This window comes from Actinia tenebrosa, unplaced genomic scaffold (assembly GCF_029948245.1).
Source record: "Actinia tenebrosa isolate PJP-AT-01 unplaced genomic scaffold, QUT_ActTen_1.0 PGA_scaffold15__27_contigs__length_11533743, whole genome shotgun sequence".
Lineage (NCBI taxonomy): Eukaryota > Metazoa > Cnidaria > Anthozoa > Actiniaria > Actiniidae > Actinia > Actinia tenebrosa.
In genome coordinates, this window is record NW_028292575.1 from 2,696,454 (window position 1) to 2,710,123 (window position 13,670).

The 13,670-nt window shown below is 37.3% G+C and overlaps 3 protein-coding genes across 3 annotated transcripts in view; 1 reads left to right on the forward strand and 2 right to left on the reverse strand.

Moving 5' to 3' along the window:
- LOC116299159 (S-methyl-5'-thioadenosine phosphorylase) overlaps positions 1-13,670 on the reverse strand; it is a 182,933-nt gene that overhangs the window by 33,383 nt on the left and 135,880 nt on the right. The gene's annotated exons all lie outside the window — the stretch shown is intronic.
- LOC116299138 (uncharacterized) lies at positions 51-2,701 on the forward strand. The gene is made up of 8 exons (XM_031707771.2): positions 51-83; positions 182-259; positions 391-462; positions 1,005-1,101; positions 1,388-1,431; positions 1,555-1,698; positions 2,114-2,219; positions 2,327-2,701. The coding sequence occupies exons 1-8, from the start codon at positions 63-65 to the stop codon at positions 2,455-2,457; spliced, it is 693 nt and encodes a 230-aa protein (XP_031563631.1). The 5' UTR covers positions 51-62; the 3' UTR covers positions 2,458-2,701.
- On the reverse strand, positions 4,440-13,608 carry LOC148910838 (protein shortage in chiasmata 1 ortholog-like). The gene is made up of 19 exons (XM_089030632.1): positions 13,573-13,608; positions 13,178-13,307; positions 11,905-12,159; positions 11,505-11,667; positions 11,166-11,262; positions 10,842-10,983; positions 10,558-10,704; positions 10,299-10,455; positions 9,954-10,048; positions 9,484-9,741; positions 9,086-9,223; positions 8,390-8,566; positions 7,692-8,132; positions 6,935-7,447; positions 6,239-6,575; positions 5,679-5,907; positions 5,255-5,298; positions 5,027-5,145; positions 4,440-4,903 (listed from the first exon to the last, which is right to left on the reverse strand). The coding sequence occupies exons 1-19, from the start codon at positions 13,606-13,608 to the stop codon at positions 4,440-4,442; spliced, it is 3,942 nt and encodes a 1,313-aa protein (XP_088886758.1).

The window sequence follows — 13,670 nt, forward strand, 5'->3', positions numbered from 1 at the left end:
ATAACAATTTAGTCTACACGACTGCAATCTTTGAGTACAGCAGAATCTCTCCAGAATTCAAGATGGCGGCAAGACTTGTTCACGTAATAGCAAGTTTTTTTACGTTTTGATTCCTTTTTGAGGTACATTTTAATTCTCTTTTATATACAGGTATTATTGACTTGGTATTTTGTTATTTCAGAGGTTTTCTTGCTTTGCAAGATCGTTTCATTCTACGGCTAGAAGAGATTTTCTGATTCCAATGGTCATCGAATCAACTGTGAGTCAAAAGTTTTTTTTTTCATTATTTCGCTGACAAACCATATCTGATATTTTCTGTGCAAATACGCTAACCGTAGTCAGGTTGGAATGTTGAGATATTTCTTGACATATTGACTATCACTTGTTCAGGGTCGTGGTGAGAGAGCATATGACATCTTCTCAAGACTATTAAAAGAAAGGATTATTTGCCTGATGGGTCCAGTAAGTACCTTCATTATCACCATCATCGTCACTATCATTGTCGACATCTGTCATTGTTACCATCACCATCATCTGTCATCATCATCATCACCATCTTCTGTCATCACCATTATCATCATCACGATCATCCCTTATCATCATCATCACCATCATCATCACAATCATTCCTAGGTTGACAATCTTGTCAAGATTATGGTAAGATCTTAACAGGTTCTTATAAGATCTTAAGTAAGATCTTACTAAAGATCCTGCTAAATCTTAATCAATCTTACCTGATCCTGCATGAATTCACAGGATCTTGCATGATATACATGATTGTACACAAGATCACCATAATCATCACTATCATCATCATCACAATCATTATCATCATCACCATTATCATCATCATCATCACCATTATCATCATCATCATCACCACCATCATTATCTGTCTTCACCATCATCATTATCAACATATATCACAATCATTATCATCATCATCATCATCACCATCATCATCACCTTCAGTATCATGCAACATGGCATCTGTTGTGTTTTAGGTGTCAGATGAGACGTCAAGCCTCATCATTGCCCAGCTATTATTTTTACAGTCTGAAAGTGCCAAGCTACCAATACACATGTATATCAACAGTCCAGGTATTCTATCCTATTGCTTGGGTGCTTTCATTTGTATTTACTGACCTCTTTACCTTGGGCATAATGTTTTTCCATTTCAGACCACGTATCATTCTTTTGAGAAGATTATTCTTTGTTTGAGTTGTATCCATATTCATGTGTTCAGAGCCATTAAACAAAGAAATAATACTCAAGAGAATGGTTTGCTATCAAATGGCAAGACATTATGCCCAAGCTGAAAGGGTCTTTTCTACACTGTATTCCTTATATTTGATATTATGAGATAATCCTCTAATTCTCATAATAGGTGGTTCTGTTACAGCAGGATTAGGGATATATGATACCATGCAAGTAAGATGAGTCATATTGTCATTTATCATCCATTTCTAGTGTATTCTCCTGCCTATAGTATCTCTGGGGGTAGTATGGGATCTCTTGAATTATTACTGATTGTTATTGTTAATCATTTTCTAGTATATTCAACCTCCCATCTCAACCTGGTGTGTAGGTCAGGCATGTAGCATGGGATCTCTTCTTTTAACAGCTGGTACTCCAGGGTTAAGACATGCTTTACCAAACTCTAGGATCATGGTTCATCAGCCTAGTGGAGGAGCATATGTAAGTATACTACAATATGCCAAAGTATACCAAAGTATATACCAGAGATAGATGCAGGGGAAGTACACCTAGTGGAACTATAGGTGCAACCAGGTCACTCGACATTCAATATCTGGGGTTAAACCATCAATGATAATCCTAGACCCTCTTCTATTTAATCTATGAATCTAGAAGGATCATGTTGCATCTTGAATCCTCAGGTAAGGTGGGACGGACAGTTGGTACCATAACAAGAATAACGTTTACAGTGATAAGAAAACCTTACAGAGAAAGGAGCCCTCAATGTTAAATTCTCTAGGATTGCAAACTCCCTCCCTGCCCTCTCTTTAATTCTCATTGACCTAACTTGCTCTCTCATGCATGAACCCCTCTGTTATTTTCTCTCTATTACTAATATCATTGATACTTGTCATAGGGTCAAGCTACTGACATAGCAATTCAAGCTGAGGAAATACTAAAAATGAAGAAATCCATTAATCAGCTTTATGTGAAACATACAGGACAAGATATAAAGAAAATAGGTACACTTCTATAATAGCAATTGAATTTTTTGTGTGCAGGATTGACTAAAAATGTAAAGAAATGATGATAAAGTTTTGCAATTCATTGATGGTGTTTTTATTTTCAGAGGATATGTTAGAAAGAGACAAGTTCTTGTCACCAGAGGAAGCTAAGGAGTTTGGTTTAATTGATCGTGTACTTTCAAGTGCTCCTTCTTTTGATCAGATAAAAAAAGAGCAAGAAAAGAATGATGACTAAATATGTTCTAAATCATACTTTGAATGCATTTGTGAAATGAAGATTCTAGTCACCAAAGAACCTTCAGTCTGTAAACCATGTCATGACATGTCATCACAAGAGACTGATTAACATCATAACTTGAATGCACTTTCTTTGGCTTACGCCAGAGGAAAAAACATGGACTGTACTATGTGTCAAAATGTTTACATGTAAATTTGTATTTACATTCACAATAAAGTCGTGTACTATTATGACCTGAAAATCTAACATTCCTTTATCTAACAATAGTGTAAAGTACATCATAAAATATTTTTTAGGAGAATGTTAGCTTCGTTTGTCCACCTTTAGCACCAGGAACTATTTCATATGTTAGCTTAGCTCTCTTGGAAGGAACTTGACTATCACTTATTGCGGCGAATATCGACAAATCGTTGAAATAATCTGTGAAGTTACATAAGTAAATGTGGTCCATTCATTTGGTTGAAATACATATGAATGCAAAGTGAGAAATTTAGTGAAATTAAACGAGACTTTTTCCTACTTGGATCGCGCTTTCAGGATAACGTTTATTAACATTTAAAAAAACATTTTTTTGCGGAGTGCCGTTAGAAATGATAGATGACGTAAAGTTTTTGCAGCTCTAAAATCCGGTAACAGCTTGCGTTTAACTTACCTTCAGGGGAAGGTTCAAGACGTGGTACTTCATGTTCCTTTAGTACCTGTAGTAAACAAAAGCACGTCCAGTGAGGGGCGGGGTTTATATCTTTTGCTTCAGCTTTATGAAAGTATAGACTTTACCTTTCTTTGACTGGTATTCTTCATTTGTGTTGATCCAAATAGATCTTCAAACATTGGAATTTTATTTCTAATGGCCCCTTGAGTTGCTTTATCTTCTCTTCTTTTTGCACGGCGTAACGGCTGTGCTACACCAACATTGGTTTTGATATTCATGCGCCTGTTGACATTATTGGTTGGTTGGGAACAGAACATGATTAAAATCATCAATACTAACTCAATTACGTAATCAGATATTGGAAAATATAAATGCCACGGCAAGGTAACGTTACTGGAGTAAATTGAATCAATATAAATGTAGCTGATCCGAGAGAAACTATTAGCCAATCAGAATCAAGAAAATTTGCAAAATTGAGCTGTCACGACCTTCCTCTTGAAATTATTGATTTCCAGCCCACCAAATGAAAAAAAAAAAAAGATTGGTAATAAGAGTTTGATGACAGTAACACAATAACCTATGAGTTAATATATTTATATTTCGCTGATCAACTTTTACAGGCTTCACGACACCTACGTTTTGCAGTGACGTCATTTGTACGTGACTATTTTTATAGTTTAAAGGAGTTGTCAATGGCACATATCCGTCTCAGTTGAACAAGAACTATCAAGAAAAACAATAAAAAAGAGCTTGGAAAACAATATAATATTCGTACAAATTACCTGTCGGTATCTTTGTGAAATAAGCTATTGACACTGGTACTCCCCCTCACTTGTTCCTGAGTATCTGCAAAGTAACTTGATACCTGGTGACGAGGGTTTTCTCTCCAGTTTGATTCATGACAAAAAAGACTCGACCCTGGTATGGACTCACTTCTTCTGTCATGCAGGTTGGCTTGTAAGCCTGGATCATTCTATAACATTCCAAAACATATGAAAAATTGCACACTGACGTCAGGAAGGGTGTTGCTTTGGCAACAAGCTTATTACTGACCTCACTATAATGCTGATGATACTCATGATACATTCTCTTCTTTGATACTTCTTGCTGCAGAGGCGTATCAGTGGTTCGCCTTGTTTGGAACATTGGCACTGAAGTATTTGTTGTTCTTTGCCTGTTCAACACTTTGTCATCCTGTATTTGGTCGTAATTACCATGGTTTCTCATGTCTGGATATTGTCCGTAGTTTTCAGTCGAGCTTGCGGATTGAGGATTAGAAGAGAAGGTTGGACAGTCCTTAGATCTTTCTTTCAATATACCTGGTAGCTCATCGTTGTATCTCAGGAAAGAATTTTGGTGGTGGCCTATCAAAGTAGTTCTTCAACAAGTCCCCTTGCGCTTCTTTTTCCTCAACGTTGTGGTTCTCAGGAAACACCTCTCTTAAATACTCCAGATTATGATGATGATTAGCACTATGATTATCTGTGTTGATGATATCTATATCAACCCCATCATTCTCGATAGCAAGCCACAATGAATCATCACTAGCATAACTCTTCGGTGTTGGTGTATTGATTGCCTTGCTCGGTGTCTGATAACCTGTAGTGTTGTCTACTATTTCGATAGGCTCGTGGATATCGCTGTGTTCTCGATCATCTGTTGTTTGACGTGTGTTTCTGTGTTGGCTGTAATATTGTGCAATGTCTCGCATGAGAGTGGTGTATGGGCACGATGATGGGGCTGCATTCCTACATTTGCTGATGAGCTTGATTGAATTGTGCAATAAAACATCTAAAGACAGCAATAAATCAATACATAGACAAATACTTGATCAATAGCTTCCTAGAGGCACTTTTACCTGCTATTGCTACCCTTACACCAGCGCTCATTCTGTCTAGCAAATGATTTATTTACACTCCTTGATACTCACGGTAAGAATGTTGACTGGTATCCAAGGACATGTTGCTTTCAGTTCGTCTAACGTCATGGTTAGTAACTGGGATAAAGACGCTGCTGTCAGCATGACTTGCGCACTAAAAAGGAACAAAAATACTAAAATAGAGGAATATTCAGTCTATCCAGTTCAAGGAATCAAAAAGTCACAGACAGCTAGAAAAGAGATTTGATATATGTTTGGTTTACCTGAAGGAGTTGATGCAAGGAAAAGACAGGAGAAATCTCTCATGCTTTGGATAAAGAAACAAAAACAAAATAAGATCATGCCCTGGTTTCAAGGCTGCAATCTTGTGTGCAAGGCATGGCCCATCCAGAAGTTTTAAAATAAACAGAAAGTTTGAGGAAAAAAGATTACGCTAGGATTCGAACAAGCGCCGCGCACACAGCATGTTCACTCGACCAGTACGATTGATCTCGAAAGTGAAGGGGAAAATTGATTCCACTTTGGCATACCCCCAAGACATACTCATATGGACTTCGAGGCGTCATATGGACTTCGTACCTGAGAGCAAATGAGGCCGATCCACCATTAGGTGTACGAATAACACAGGAAAATGTTCTAGAACAAAGGCATCGCGGGAGAGACTAGATGAGCTAATTCTTTACTCACAAGACTCATTTCATCTGTCAGCCATTTCCTTTTAACCCATTCTTGTTGATCCCATGCTTTCGAGTCTTGTCTAGTCTGGTCACCGATTCTACGAATCAGTACAGCGGTATCTTCTGCTGTATTAGAATACAGTATCTCTAGCTTGAAGTCATTTTTAGTTTGCTTGAAATGCGCTGCGGTAGCAAACAACATGAATAGATGGCTGGACACCTTGTTATTAATTGTTTCCCTAAGGAGGAAAATAAAAGATAATAGCTTTAAGTTCTTATTTAAAGCCCAGGCAAACTCGACCAGTTATGATGACCGCGGATTATACTCCCCCCCTTTTATTGGGAATTTAGTGGATTTAGTGGATAATAGAGAAAAGTTCGGGGGCTATAGTCCCCCACATTCCAACCCCTTTCGCTTCACGGTTCTTGAGTTTTCAATTCATTTCCCACCCTTTGATTTCTCCATCAGGACGCACTAAAGATGGTGGTGCATGGTTCGTGTGCATAACTCTGTGGTACAGAGAGAGAGGCTGTTTTATGACATTCACTGTCAGCTGGTGTGATACTTACACGTCACAGCATAGAATGACGTAGCACGTCAAGCATTTGAGTGACAGCGACAGTACCAAGTCTTTCAGCTTTTCATATTCTGTAGAATCTCGTAGATCAGGCAGATCACTAATGACAATACAAGTCCTCTCATCTATCAGGATGTCTGGCTGTAAGTTCATCTTGTTTTGACTGTCCTTTGTACTCTTAAGCAGACTGGAATAATCTCTCTCGTATATCATGATGTTGTGTCTTGCTTCCAGTAAATGCAGCAGCCTAGTGTCTGTTACTATCTTTTTGGACCCTATAAAGATGTACTGGTCTTGGTTGTAGATGGGTTGCCCTGTGTCAGTAGACCCTGTAACAATTGTTCGTCATGCATATAGTCAGTATATCATCAGAACTATTACTGATTTTTTACGATGATTATAATATGATATTTATATAGCCCTCTTTTCCATATGAATATGTACAAAAACACTTTACAATTAGTTATGAACCAGAGAAAGTTAGCATGAGGTGTACCTATACCTCTTGCCCCACCCGTATCATACCATCATTATTAAATGTAGTGGTAGTGCGTGTGAGCGAAAAGTGTCCCCAATTAGTGCGAAAGCGCTAGAACGACTAGACACTTAAATAAAAGTGATTTATTTTGATTTATTACTAACCAACAGTAACTAGAAGAAGAAGGGAAAGTAGTTGCATCATACTAACCCTCATTGCAGGCTGACTTGATGATGTCTTGTCCTCCATGGTGCATCACAAGACCAATATGCTCCCTCAATGTTTGACTCGATCCAGGTTTAATAATACTAGTAGTTTTGTGTTCATACTCGATAACAAAGCTGAACAGACTCCAAGGGAATTGCTCCGCATTAACAGCCTCTGTACTCGCTACAACCACATCACTGCTATCAAGTCCATCTATTCTAGATGTATCCATGAATAAACACACACGAATCCCACCAAAGGTAGAAATGATCTCTCTTAGTTCTTTATACAGTTGATCGGTATGTCGGTTAGCGATAATCAGTACTTTATTATTATCACTAAATCTTTGATCATCAGTAGTCCACTGTCTTATCGTGTCCAGGACTTTGGTTATCTTGGGATGAAGGACGCTGTTCTGCTGGAACTTGAAGTGCGCGTTAAACAAGTGTCTTCTAATGGATTCCAAGGCGTTTGCTATGAAGTCTACGTGCTTCTCGTGCATGTAACTCAGGTGTGCTGAAAATGTAACAAAGAAGCATCAAACACATCATCTCGTCCTATAACATATCGTATACTGTATTCAAAATATTGCAATTGATAGAAAGGGACCATAGTAATTGGTTACGCTATGTTGTGGTTCCGAACCCTCTCATACCAAGCCTTACGCCTAGGTGCCACAACCGTTATATATTCCATTATAACCATTTATTTGTATAAAACGATTCATACATATAGCATATATCCTAACAAGAAAGCTTACCAAGAGCTACGCTCACTCCACAATGAATTAGAAGATCCATTGCACCAACAAGAGCATGCAGGCAAATAGCTAGTTTGTAGGTTAGTTTGATATTTTGATCATGTTCCACTGTCTTTGTATTGGATACTTCTAGTTGTTTGATGACGAATCTTGTATAATCAGGAGTCAGATCTACCAGGTCTCGTTCTTGGTGAATGATTCCATTCTCTTTTAGCCTGGCAAGGAATGGATGAATACTTGTGCTGAGGAAGTCAATGATTTCTTGAAATTCAGGTGAAAGTTCAACGTTGACCACTTTTGTCTTTACTTCAGGAAGTAATTTTTCTGCTTCTTGAGGGAAATCCATTTTTCTAGCATCGAAACTTTTTTCATCTGAGTTATGCTTTTCTAACATAGTTGACGACACGGAAGGACGTACTTTAGCAGCCTTTACAACTGTTTCTATACAGAGTATTGCAAAAATGAATTAGTAAGAAGAACCATAGTGTTTCGTCCATACAGAACTTACAGTCAACTCTCTGGACATCTCGGACATCTTGTAATTACTTATCGAATTTTTTCTTTTCTGTTCAGTGACATTTCAAACAAAACTAACAAATAGAATAACATTACTTATTTTTATGGCCCGTTCAAAGCTGACCAACCGTTAAGAACCTGACAACGCTATAAATATATAAGAATCATGAGCTAGTACGTACTTGGTGGGAGATAAGAAGCAGGCGTCTTCTCACTGTTTGAACAAGCAGGCTTCACTGAACGTAGTATTAGAAAATCATCCAGAGACGAGAATGGGTTGGTCTCCACATCATGACCAGAATCGCGAGATTTGGGGCTCCTGGTGTTTGTATGTTTTGGTTGGTATTCAGGTATAACTGCTTAATTGCAAAAAAAGGAACTCCAATATCAGCAACAAAAATAGACTCATAGCTACTTAGCTATAAGTCCTTAAGCCCGAATAGACCCTTTCATGTGACGTCAAACGAGCTCAATTTGAAGGACAAAATGAAAGAATTTCAATCTCCTGAGAATTGGAAAACTATTGTTTTGCCCTCCACATTGAGCTGCATTCCGAAGGGATCCATAGGACTCATAGGCCATGAGAGCGAGAGGACTATTTTTTTTGTCAAATCCAACTAGTCGGTCAAATATATGGATGCAAACAATTTGAATTAAAGTTAAATTTAATGGTTTGGTTTTCAAAGCCGGCACTTTTCCCTACTAGCAGGATATAAATAGCCTAGTAGTAGCTTATCCAATCAGAACACAGCTTTGATGATAGTTGATGGATTTGACGATAGTTGGATTTGACTAAATAGGTATAGCTAGGCAAGCTGCATGCACGAAAGTATTTCCTCTTAGCTATCTTTTTCATCAGTTTTCTATCATACAGTTACCTTTTTTACACGTTAATTCTCGTGGTTTTTCAGCAGATATACGATCTTCTTTGCTGCTGTTTGAATCGCATGAAAGAATAGGCGTCATGTCCGCATTCAACGAAACACCACCAGGTACAATATTCTCTTCTCGAGCTCCTGAAATGAGATTATTTATATATAATTGCTAAATTGAAAGTCTATTTGATGGAACTGAAGTGGGTGATAGTGGATTGGAATGAAATAAAATACTGATTTTGCATGGAAAACACGCTGAGGCGTAATTCCCGAATGACTTTTCTTCCACTATGGCTTTGAACCAATCAAAAAGCTAGGAGTTCAATCCTAAAATCGCCACTTGTTTTTCTTGCAGGCACACAAATCTGCTCGACCGCCGCGCCGCTCACGTGTTCACTTACCTTGCCAAGTAACTATCTGGAAAATCTCTCGTAAGTCTTCAACAGATCTTTGAACTTTGTCTTTCGTTGCGTCTATCATCTCAACCCTGGCAAGCTTGTTCTGCATGTCTGATAGATGTAGTTCATCTACTAAAGGATCCCATGATAACTGTAATTCAAGGTCTCCTTTGATCTCTTCTCTTTTAATAAACAGTATCTTTTGAAGCTCTTCTATACACGTGCTTGTAGTGGCTGGTTTGGTTTTAGGAATGCGTGGTACTATGAACAAATAGAGAGAAAGAACTTCAATGATACCCTGAGACGCCATGTTCATCAAGGTTGCAATATATTGAATACTAGCGCAGATGGGGGCGTTTTTGTTTTTACTATTGTTTTGATCCATGTCATCTTTGTCATCGCTGTTGCTGTTGCTGTTGCTGTTGCTGTTACTGTATGATGTTGGTGTTATAGTTGGTATTTGTCGTGTTTACCAGGCAAAGTCTTCACCAGAATATCGTTAAACATCTTTTCATCTTGCCACATTTTGTTCATAAGCTCCCTCTTTGTAGATGGTGTTACGACTATTCTGTAAATTGATGACACGTGCGATATTAAGTAATGCTTTAACTTTTATCCATCCATCCATCCATCCATCCATCCATCCATCCATCCATCCATCCATCCATCCATCCATCCATCCATCCATCCATCCATCCATCCATCCATCCATCCATCCATTCCCCTCTCTCCCCCTCCCTCACTCCCGTGCTACTTTACTCATCTATCTATAGCTAAAGACTAGCAAGAGCCCCACTAACACCATATACTGTACTCACATTTTATTCTCAGGTGATAAATTTATTGGACTGAGATTCTTTGATGCACCTAATTCTTTGCTGTCTGCTGCACCAATCATGTTATGATCACAAACCATTAATTGTGGAGACTCTAAAGCATCTTCCAGATAAATCTTCTCATCTGGACAAGTTGATCCTTCAGTGGAAGTAATAATAATATCTTATATAATGTAAGCAGCATGTTGAAATCTTAAAACTCCAGTTAAAAAGTTTGCCTATGATAACATGTCTTAATTACCTTCTGTATTTATCGTTACAAAATCTATTGATTTTGACATTCTAGCCCTGTCTTCCACATTGTTGTTGAATCGTTCCACAGCTCTTGTAGTGCTCTCTTTTCCTCCTGCGATGGCATTTATCTCATTCAATGGAATCTCTTCAGTAGCTATGAAAATGAATGACGTGATTAATGAATAAATAAAATGATGGATGGATGGATGGAAAAATGAAGGAACGAAGAAACAAAACAAAGTCATTCATAGGGAATTTCACCACATTGATGAATAAGCTTTATTTTTCTACCTCCATAACTTGCATTATCTTTATTAAGATCCAACAGCATTTTAGAGGTCAGTTCTTGGTTTTCATTCCTATTCTCTCGGATGACAGTAGGGCTATCGAATGATGGTATTTCAAGCTCCATATTCCGTTCCAGTAAGTTTTCCTTGAAAACACAGCAACCGCAAATGAACATGTTGATGCCAACAACAAATATATAAGGTAAAAACAATTATATGACTTAACTATGGCGTTTTCTCCGAAGAGAAGCTGGTGATAATGAAATAAAGCTAGACGGATAAGTAGAAACCTCAAGTGTATGAGACTGTTGGGGATTTCCCGACTCACCTCGGGTGTCTCTAAGTGCTGCATTGTGAATGTCTCTTTGAAAACTTGGTTTCTCGTCACCACTTCTTCATTGCTTAAAGTAAATGTCATGTCCAATCTGTCAGAAAAGAATATACAAAAACCTTGCTTGAAGGCTTTTTTGGAAAGTTGTCCCTTCTATTGCTCAAGATTGCGCAAGATTTATGCATCAATGTTGTAAGCTTAATGAATACAGAATGAAGACTGAAATTTCTATTTTTTAAGTGACCTTTGAGAAAATCCATGTGCAAAGCAAATACGCGCTTTATACATGCAGGTTAGATATATATGATCAGTGCTGGAAAGTAGACTCTTACTTACTTGAATTCATTATGCTCCGATACTGGATTTCCCTGGTGGTCGGTAAAAGGATCTTGTACTGTTTTTGGCTTAAGTCTTGCACAGAGGGTAGGCAGGGTTGGGATTTGACTTCTCGCTTCTGCTGTTAAATTTGTGGATTCTTGCTCCTCTAACAGATATTCATCTAAAAACAAGATTGTCTGGGTGAGGCATCATTGATTTCAACACCTAAATTAAGTTGGTAACTCGTGTATATCTTACAGTGCCCCGCACCATCGATGAGAAATTACCACTCTTGGGAAGGATGAGGAGGAGAGGACCTTGAAAAAAAAGAGGGAGAGAGAATGGAGAGGAGAGGAGAGGAGAGGAGAGGAGAGGAGAGGAATTATTTTTGTTTGTTATCTAAATTAATTTTTCTTACCTTCATTATAAGTGTTATCAAGAAAAAATTCCTCATTTTCAGTTCTAAAAGACTCCACAACATAGTTCAAAACTTCTTCCTCTAAATCAGTCCATACGTCGAAGTTGACCAGTGGCGAATCTGGATTGGAGCTGGGAATGAATTCATCTGCTAGTGTTTTATTGGTTTCACCGAAGCATTCCAAACTTGATATACTAGATGTGACCACGCATAAGTATTCCTCTGGCTTCTGATCCAATATTTTAGCAGGTAACTCTAAACATGCATAAATGAAAATCATAACACTCCTGATACACTTTGAGGGGGTGAGGAGGAAAGTTGGTCCTCGAATACCTTTAGTACGTAATAATTTCACCTGATACATTCTTATTCCTACCATTTATCCAATCCATTCCAGATACATTCTTATTCCCATCCGCCCATCCAATTAATATCGGTTACATTCTAATTAATCTGTTCATCTAATCAGTAACTGTTGGTCAAACCCTAAGGTACTGTCTTTGATCCAAGATTCACTATTATGTTTTCCAATTATAAAATTTAAAAATTCTCTTTTTTTTGGAGAAATTTCATTACAAAATTACTAGTTATGAATACTTAAATAAATATTATAGGATAAAAGCTGCAAATTCGGCTCAAAAATAATTTTCGATCCAAAGTCCGAATTCCAATCCATTCCATCTATACGCGGTTCCTGATTTTCCAAAATAATAAATCTCTCGAAAATCAAAGTTTGGAAGCATAAATCAAATTTTAGACTGTCAGGCATGATTTAACTATACGTTAGGATCATCTTAACCGTCTCAAAAGCTGCAAATTCGACAATATATTTTTTGATCCAAGATCCCTTTGACCGACGTCCAGTCCGTTCCATCAATGCACACTTTTCTGATTTTAATAATAATAAATAATGAACTTTATTCAACACAGAATACATAAAGTCGAAGAAATTTCTTTACACCGAAGCTGTGAAAATCCAAAATAAGAAATATCTCAAAATCAGAGTTCAGAAGCATTGATCCTGTTATTTAAACTTTTGGGCATGTTTTTGCTATACATCAAGATTATCCATACCCTTTGAAAAGCTGAACGTTCGACAATTTCCCCCCAGGATTTTTTCGGGATTCAGTTTCCAAATTTTTCAGGATGCAGAAACAGAAATCAGTTTTTCTGCCATGCATTTAATATTCTTATGGCATGATATAAAAAGCTTTGTTATTTCCATAATTTCCGTGATTAACTCATAAAAACATAAAGTTTGGTACAAACCAACCTTTTTCCCAAGGTACACTGTATATTTTATCATCTGTTTTTCCCTTGTGTGCATAACTATCTACGCACTCCAGATGATGTGGAACAGCTAGCAAGGTGCGGTACAGATTATTTTCTCTTTCATTAATAGCCTAAAAAAGAAAAAGAAAACTGACAATTAAGCTTAAAATTTATGCTCTTTTTCAAAGTAAAAATTTCAAAACTTGAATAAATTAGCGTAGCTTTTCAGTCAAAAATAAGCTTTTAAAAACGTTAGCAATCTCCTTATTAAGATTTTTCATCTAGCATTTTTACTCTATACTTTGCAAATCAGTACGACAATAGATAGCTCAGTATAAAAAAATAAAGCAAAAAGTATAAAAGTTTTGAATAAATTACTTTTTCAAAGTAACTTACTTGAGTGAGATAATCTAGTGCTAAATACCGAGGCATTTTTTTGGTTTTTCAGTCGTTTTCTTTCTCAAACTTTGTCTTCTTTCTTCGCACAACATGTA